The sequence below is a fragment of the Cephus cinctus genome, unplaced genomic scaffold (genome assembly GCF_000341935.2).
Source record: "Cephus cinctus unplaced genomic scaffold, Ccin1 Ccin1_scaffold0857, whole genome shotgun sequence".
Taxonomy (NCBI): domain Eukaryota; kingdom Metazoa; phylum Arthropoda; class Insecta; order Hymenoptera; family Cephidae; genus Cephus; species Cephus cinctus.
The window spans coordinates 229,721-238,435 of record NW_014333443.1 but is presented as its reverse complement, the minus strand read 5'-3'; the positions used below and the strand labels follow the sequence as shown (position 1 = coordinate 238,435).

Here is an 8,715-nt window from a genome sequence, read left to right as displayed (position 1 = left end):
TTAAGATTCGTTCTGATACGTTCTCGGTTCGTCGCTCTCTGTCTCTCGCACTATTTGCCGGACTCTTACTCCGACCCTCTCTACCTCAAACCTAGCAGCCTGAGCGGCCGTGCATTTCCGTAACCGTCCGCTCCCGTTCGTGTATCCAGGTGCGTTTGCTGATTTTACGCGACCCCAAAAATCGACAGGATCCGTTAAGCTATCGCCTCTTCTGATAGGTTCCGCCAGAGCTCTCGTTCTTGGTGGAGTTGGGCCTGTTCCACCCCAACTCCCAGTTTATACCGGCTCGTCAGTTCCCGGTGAAAAAAGAATTGACTGACGCCCGCCTGGCTTGCGGATGCACGAACGACGGGTGGACGGCCGAAGGTAACGTAGGTTGGTTCTCGAAGATAGTCGTTCTCGTATGTTTTGCTATCGGTGTCGGGTTCAGTTAAAGAATTACGTTACAATGAATATATTTTCGTGAATGAGGTCATAGTTCAAAAATATCTGTACAAGTAAAAGGGAAGAAAAATCCAAAAAATGCAAGATTTAAGATGCGAAAGAAAGATTTAAAAATGTAATATGATAAAAATAAATTGAGAAAAAAGGAATGAAGCAATAGACAGAGAGATATTTTATTGGAATTCTTCTACAATGCTGATTTTTACGAACCTGGTCAAAGCGCGTTGTCGATCCGCTCTTGCGCAAAGAAAGTAGATGTTAAAAAAGGGCTCTCAAAGAATATACCCGTGGTTTGGCATCACCATCTACCGTTTTACAACCATCCAAATATCACGCCGTCTCTCTTGACTGAAGGTACTAAAAGAGGAAGTAAATAAGTAAAGACGAATAGGGATAAGATAGCAGGTCGCATGGAATCTCAATAAAGAAATCCATAAAATAAAAATGGTCCCAAGGAAATCTAGTAGATCGCATAAAATTCCGTTATACATCTTAAGGGTTGGTAAAGTTCAGATCTAAGCAGGACACTAAGATCCGAATTATGTAGACTCCCCGTATTTTACCTGTACTTTTATATCTTCGTACGTGCATACCCTATACACGATTATTCAAGAATACTGTACCATCCTGTACTGCGCTGTACTGCAGATCTATATTTATTATGATATACACATATCTGCTAATTTCGCGTGACAGGATTATAGCGTGCACGATCGTTTCTGGCAAATCGTTAAATCTACCGTGAGTCCTATAGCCTGCGTTTACGTACATTCCATCAGTATCTACGTAGCCTACGTACATGCGTAGTACTTGATGGGATTGCCATGGGTGATGATCATTTCTAGCTTCCCTGATCGGATTTATATATGATCAGGATGCCGATACAGGACTTTAGTATATGTCGTGTGCGTTGATATACACTTTATTTAGCAAAGCATCAAGAAATCCACAGATTCCCAGACACTGTCTTTTATTTTTAATGCAAAAGAATCCCTTCCCTACAAATCTTCCTTCTAGGCATATAACGCATTTCTAGATGGTTTCTTCTACGTCGTTTATCGCTTCTCTTTTGGACTTTTTCTTGCGTTGTCTTACCGGCTGCAAACTGACAATACGCAAATAGCTGAGCTCGCGTTCTCGTTGGCTCTCCTCCTGGGTGGCTTTGCCCAGTAAGATCGGGCCGGTGAGCATCATTAGTATAGCGCCAAGAGGCGCCATAAATACAATGGCCACTACCGATATTCTCACAAGATCCACAGCCAGCTCTATAGCTTTGGTATCGTTAGTCTTGCTTGCTTGTTCGTAGGCCATTGGCGCCAATGCCGCCTGTTATCAATTTCATTAAATCAGTTAAACAGCAATATTTTGAGAAATGGAATATTCTGCGACACCTGTAGGGTTCCTTTAGGTAGCCAAGCAAGGGCTACGAAAATTCTCTCCTTTATGTTGAAAGGCGTTCGAAAAGTGGCCGCTACTGTAAATATACTTCTTGCCTGTAAATCGAAGCTCATTGATTACTATTAATATCATTATACATCACGATATCGTACAATCAACCCAACCAAGATGCAGCCGACGTAAAGCCCGAATCGGCTGATGGTCCAATCACGAAAATCTATATCCGCTCCAATGACACCCACCATCAGTGGCTGTAGAAAGTACCACATAACATTACTCGTTTTGCGTAATGGCGATATCTAGGGATTTTTCTGTATATTAGTAAACGGTAAATCATCGTAAGTTAAATTGATAAATAATTTCTCACGTCAAACGACACGGTGAGAAGTCGCCAGCCGGTAGTTGCGATAAATGAAGTTAAAACACAGGCTAAAAATCCACCACCAGTCACCGCCAACTTGAGAGTCGCTGTCGTGCAGACCAGAGAAGCCACTATGAGTCCGCCGAAGCGATAATAAAGAACGTATTTCTGTAACACGGACAATATTCATTTTCGGCACGTTCCCACAGAGGGAACCACCTAGGCAGAATACTGACCTGTTTTCTATGTGGAACAAATGCGAGGAATGTCCCTAAAACGGTTCCAGCTATAAGGCCCAGTAACAGGTCACGTAAACCGCCAGGGATATAAGCCCACCATTCGTTTCTCTTTTGATCTAGAACAATTCAAAGACCACTCGCATAATCCGCGTCCTACCGTTATTACGTAAAATTGTATTTACCGTCGCTAAATACAATGGAATAAAACACTGAAAAAATAGACACAATGTGGACATCGTCTATGGAGGCAGCTGCACACAAGAGAGTAGCCATCCCCTTATCCTCGCCGTATCCTTGTTCAGCCAATGACAATATGCAATGGACAGTGACCACAGGCGACATACAGGCGATGATAGTTCTGTAAGAAGTATTTTTTTTTAATGATAATCCACCTTCGGTACTATTATGTTTACAGCACTGACCCATTCATAAATGCCCAGTCCCAGGGATAATCAAGGATAACTCTGCTGCAGAGGGCGACCACCACCATCTCGACGGTACAGGGTAGAACAGCGAGTACCAATACGAAAACGGGATGCTGACGCAGAGGCGTCGTATTCAAATTCAATCCCGCGCGTAACATAATGAAGGATAAGCAGAATATCCGTATCTTAGCTGAGGTCGTCGTACCAAGTGCTTCGTGGATATCGTACAAGTCCGCGTTGCGAACTATTATACCAGCCAATAACATGCCAAAGACTGGGGGCAGATGCAAGTACGGCACGTACGTGAATGACCAGCCCAATATGTAAGAAAATATTGTAAGCATGAAGAGACCGAATATTCGAGCGCCTGGTAACATTTCGTCGCCGAGGAGAAAGAAGAGGGCGCACCAGCTTAAAACAATGAAGCCTATGACGTTTGTGGCCCAAAATAGGCTCGACCATGTTATTTGTGGCGTGCACGGTGATATCGGATTCGTAACTATTATTTCACGTAATATGGGATTACAGAACGTCGCGCGATGGCAACAGGTATATTCGTTTTCTTCTTCCTCGTTGGTGAGTGTTCTGGTCCTTTTTGAAAAATTTTGACATTATTTTTTTTTTCTTTCTTTTCGCACGTCATTCCTCAGATTATTTTTTTATATCGTGCATCCCACTCTTACCGGGTAGATAAGTCTTCGTTGGTACCATTTGCGTTGGTATCATTTGCGTTGGTGTCATCCTTCAATGGGGTCGAAGTACTTGGAATTTCTTTGGACCCTTGCATCGGTGACTGTTTTTATGAGGTTATGAAAATTTCGTGAAATGAAACTCGGTAGTTGATTCACGACAAATTCAGAGCGACGGACTCTTCTTTTTTCATTTATTGCGACCATGGAATTTACTGTGCGACAAGTTGGATGTAAATTTATGAGAGAGATAGGGGATGGAGTGAAATCGATATGTGAAGTATATTTGCCATTAGCATTTTGGCGCACGAGACGCGAATAGATGATAAAGGGATTATAAATAATAAATAACCCATTGGATGATAATATGATCAAAGTAAAAGATAAAGAGACGATATGAAAAAGATGGTTTGAAATAACGGTAGAGGAAGGTGAAAAGGAGGAAGCATCGGACTGTTCGAATCCTCAAAGGATTCCTGAGATATTGAATAATTCCTGGTACGCATCGGCTTTATGAAATATTTCCGTGGTAACGCATAACTTAATGCCTCCCACGCACCACCCTCTCGCTCTGGCCATTCCAAGGAACTCAAGTGAGATCAACGAATTCTCAAATTTCTTCAAATGTTTACTTACCGTGTCTCTTTTTGTTTTCTTTTAATAATTTGTAGCTATCATCCTATTAAACACCTATGTGCGCACGCGTCACGTTCAACAAACTCTAAATGGACAATTTTAGACGAGCTTGCAATTTACACAAGTTCTAATGCCGATACTGATTCGTAGCGTCGTGTGGGTTCTTGGAGATTTAAGATAGATGCTTTTGTTAAAAAAGATATACGTATATATCGTTAATATATTGAAAGTCTCAAATGAGAGTCAAATTGGTTCATAATAATGGTGTTTCAGAAAATTACTCATATCCATAAAAAAACTGATTATTGACCATATTTTCTTTTCTGTATATAATGGTGTAAGATTCATAAAGGGTCTTCGTTAAAATTCTTTTGAAAATGTTCATTAATGTGAATTTTACAGAAATCTGAAATCAGGCTAAATAATAAGGTCGAATGTTTTCATTCGATGTCTACGAAAATGATATATTCCCTCGCATAAATATTATTAATGAAACGGTTTATAGATATTATTATTATTACTTTAGCCTTAGTTATTTAAACATTTCACAAAGCAATTATTAACAAACCGTGAACTATTAATTTTTGCGGAATTCCTAATATAAACAGTCGCATGGGGTCTCTTATACCCCAGTCATTTTCCTCACGCTCGTGCACTCTCTGACTCGGTCCCACATATTATCTGCTACGTAGGTTCCGCCTAGAGTCTCAAGATGAAAATTATAGAGAACCACAAGTCGGTAGAAAAGTCTGTTCAGCCCTGAGTTTCGATTTTCGGTCACTGAGAACCTCAGATTACCGCGCGCTAGCATTAATTTCGTTCTGGTCTTGTTTTCCGCTACGCGTGCCAGCAAAGTGGGAGATTTTTGAAAACAAGGCGCTGACATTTCTAGAATTATCTTGAACGTCGATTAACTTTCTCGCAAGTTTCAACGAGGGACAATTTCATTTTCGCATCCCGTGTCATTCTCAGCGCGTCGTTCCCTCCAGGCCCTTTTGATTATATTGTATTCTTCTATTTTCTCTTCCGCTTTTCGGCCCACGACTCGCTTGAGCCCAAACGCCTCGATATCACCGAGATCCATTCCTGTTTCTTTTTCTATACCCCTGAAATGGTATTTGCCAAGGGAAACTTTTAATTGCCTTCGATTCAACAGTAAAGACCAACCCTCTATTCTTAGCTACATCTTCAAGCGCCTACGCCAAATTCGAACAACGTCCCTGGTCTGTTTCAAGATAAAAGCATATACATTTTTTTCATTTTTATTTTACTACGTAATATTACATTGAAATATTATCCGATTATCTGCATTGTTCTTGTTATTCGCTCGTGGCAGCCTCCTTGAACTTTCTTGTGATCCTTTCTATTGCCCGTGCTAACTCGGAGCCACAGGAACGGAACCGGAAGCAACGATTCAGAGTCCAGAGAGTAAAACGGGGCGAAATGGAGTAAAAGCGGATTGAGGGGAATGGAGTGGATTGAGGAAAACCAAAGAAGGGGAAACAGAAGAAAGGGAGGAATAAAGAGAGAGAATAAAGAAAAGCTACCAGTACATCGTCGTTGGACGTTCCCTGTATGTACTTCGATTCCGTGCTCAATCGAATTCCTCACGCGGAAAGAGGAAAATTGCTGGTCTTGCTTTGGCTGCTCTGATGTATTATTATTTGTTCTCCTTCTACGTCACTTTTTGTTTTTTTTTTACTTTTTGCCTTTGCTCCGTTCTCTCCCTTTTATCTATCGATCGATCCCCCCCCAGTTCACTCTTCTTCTCATAGCGGATACATTGGCCAATCGATGGTGTATTACCAACTTGTCTGTCCAGCATGAGAATCGCCGATTTGGCGAGAAATCGGTCTTTCATATTTACTCCATTTCCGTGCTACTCGTGCGTTATCAGACAGCTACGTGTTTACGTTGCATCATTTTTATTTCACAATATATGCCGAAAACCGATCATTTCACCTAGGGTCACTTGGCTGCCTGGCTGCAGCGATCTTCCCAACGAGCAATGCCGATGTCGCAGTACCGATTGTCGTAATAGGATGACCAACTGTGTATACGATACTTATTGGGAAATGTAGCTAGACGTAAACTGCCTTAGGGAATCCATAAAGATCCCTACAGTGACGTACTCGGTGAGACTTCAGAATTGCAAAGATAAAAGTGAAACAGATTGCGACAGACCCATCCTCGATAAATAGACTATCCGCCTAATTTAAAACAGTGGACAAATAATCGAATGAAAATGCCGACGACAGTCTTATATTAACGTGGACGAACTCTTGTCGCACTTATGACTGAATAATATTTTTAAAGAGAGTGCGAATCCATCGAACAGTCGGCAGGTGGTCGTTCGCGTTGTTGTCATGGAAAGTGAGAGGGGGTGCGGGTTTTTCGACGGCAGTGGTGGTGGCACGTAGGGAAATCGTAGGGGTGGATATCGATCGCAACGGCAGGCCTAATCGCTTGCATAACTATTTCGCTTGTATTTTGCGCACGCGCCTTTCTACCCTCACTCCTCCGCGAGCGTCTAACCAACACCGGTATTCACCAACGCGACGCGCCAGTATAGCCACCCCTACGCAACTAACCTCCGCGCTTCTCCTTTTTTTCTTGAGGGTGCTCAGCGTCGAAACCTCCCTCCCACCCTTCCGCCCTCTCGTCCTTGTATCACCGACGCTCTTCCCCTCTCCGCAACACCCCCCCCCCTCACATCCCCTAGTCGAACTCTCCGACTCCGCGTCGTCTCTGGCACCCTCGTTGGCCGAAAAGCACTGGTACCAACCCTCACCTTTCCTATCGTCCCTTAGAACCACCAATCCTCTGGCTCCGGGCACTTCTAGCGCTCCGGAGAGTCATCCTCGACGACACGTTCAGTTCCCGAGAACACCTCGTCGTGAACGCTTCACGCTCCCTTCGCTTGTGCTACCATCGACCACGTTACTTTTCCAATATTTTTTACTTTTTCTGTTTATCTTTTTCTTTATGAAAATAATTAAGCAAACGACTTTATAATACTATTTGCCCTTTATCACGATATCGTTATAGCGAGGCGTCACGTGAAAACGGATTTTTTGTTTGTTTATTATTCTTTTTAATGTGTATATAATATCGACTGTTACGACAGTCGTAGAACTATTCAACAAGACAATGGATTATTCTGGACGCGTTTACAATGCGTGAATTGACATCGAGTATGCGAACTATGTTACGTTTAAAGCTGTTCTAACTGTCAGTGCGATCTCGATGATTGGCCCATTGGAATAACACTGTGCGCGTGATACGGCAGAACAAGAATCTTTACAGGTAATCTCTAGATTATTGTCAGTGATGACAATAATGATAACGATGATAATCGTGACAATGATTGCAGCTGTGATTGTATTTCGTATTGCTTGGTTAGTTGCTTGAGCTTACAATCACGTTTCTTATAGCCATAACATACTGGTATACCCTTTAGGATGGCACACGTGCATTTTAACAATTAATGACTTCTCGTGGGATGATCGAGAAGTATATATATTTTTTTGATATAATTAATTTTATTTTTTAAGATCGTTAAACTCATTGACGCAAATCACACGATGATATTGATTCTTTCTTGCAGACTGGCGCATACGCTACATTTTACGCGTGTATTAACGTGTCAGGCAAACCGTACCTATACCAACACTGATACGTAAACGCAGTCAGGGCCGTACAAATATAATAAGAATTTTATCCCCTATCTCGCGTTATCCATGCTCCCCTATTTCTTCTACTGTTTTCTTCACATTTCGATTTCCCGTGGGTCGAGGATAAAAGGGGTTATACGGCGTGTTAAGGCTGTAGTAGGGTGGTATTTGCGTCGCGACGCAACAACAGACGCTCCTGTCTGTCAGCTCCCTTGTAAATATTGTCTTGCTTGCTCCCGTAAGCATCTGAGCTCCCAATAGATTGGTGCAAGGACCTGCTAAATCCTACGTTGTTGGCTTTTTCTGTATTTTTATCTTCCCTCCCTTTCTACACACGACAGCATGTTTTTAATTTTTCGAAAGTCTTTTAGAAATTTCGAAAATTTATCCAAAAGAACTTTTTAGCCGTGCTAGCTTTGAACCAAACACACGTGACAGGATGATTTTCCATGAGGGATCGTAGATACGTAATACTGCTTTATTTACTACCGACAAACTATAGAAATTGCCAAAACTATTATTACTGATCTCCGAAGGATATATTGGAGAATTATTATAATATTAAGCGTATTAAACTACACGGATTGTCGTACAGAAACCTCAAGCACGTATAAAGTGCCTTGCATATTATTTAAGCGCTTTATTTTTTTGCCACCGTGGTAAGGTATTACGATGCTGATTAGAGTACATGACGTCTTCCTCGAATTGGTTGACGTTTCAACCCTTCTAGTATCTTGCGTCCCTTTCCTTCTCTTTCTCTTCTTTTCATTCTCTCACTCGCACCCTTCAGTATTCTCGTTTCCTGGTAGCTCTTCTCTTGTACCGCCACTAGCACCCCCCCCCCCCCTT

General features: G+C 42.0%; 2 protein-coding genes across 4 annotated transcripts in view; one reads left to right on the top strand and one right to left on the bottom strand.

The window, feature by feature from the left end:
- Nucleotides 1-1,329: 1,329 nt before the first annotated feature.
- Nucleotides 1,330-3,918, bottom strand: LOC107270960 (sodium/hydrogen exchanger 9B1). Of its 3 annotated transcripts, none has more exons than XM_025088201.1 (8): nucleotides 3,551-3,918; nucleotides 2,865-3,458; nucleotides 2,625-2,800; nucleotides 2,440-2,558; nucleotides 2,210-2,371; nucleotides 1,995-2,141; nucleotides 1,836-1,937; nucleotides 1,330-1,770 (listed from the first exon to the last, which is right to left on the bottom strand). In XM_025088201.1, the coding sequence occupies exons 1-8, from the start codon at nucleotides 3,652-3,654 to the stop codon at nucleotides 1,477-1,479; spliced, it is 1,698 nt and encodes a 565-aa protein (XP_024943969.1). In that variant the 5' UTR covers nucleotides 3,655-3,918; the 3' UTR covers nucleotides 1,330-1,476. The 3 variants fall into 3 exon arrangements, with proteins under 3 accessions (XP_024943969.1, XP_015601943.2, XP_024943970.1); XM_015746457.2 differs by having other exon boundaries at nucleotides 2,007-2,141; XM_025088202.1 differs by having other exon boundaries at nucleotides 1,995-2,093.
- A 3,153-nt stretch (nucleotides 3,919-7,071) lies between these two features.
- LOC107270899 overlaps nucleotides 7,072-8,715 on the top strand; it is a 92,867-nt gene continuing 91,223 nt past the window's right edge. The window contains exon 1 of the mRNA XM_015746334.2: nucleotides 7,072-7,498. The gene's annotated coding sequence lies outside the window, so the exon portion shown is untranslated. The remainder of the gene's footprint in view (nucleotides 7,499-8,715) is intronic.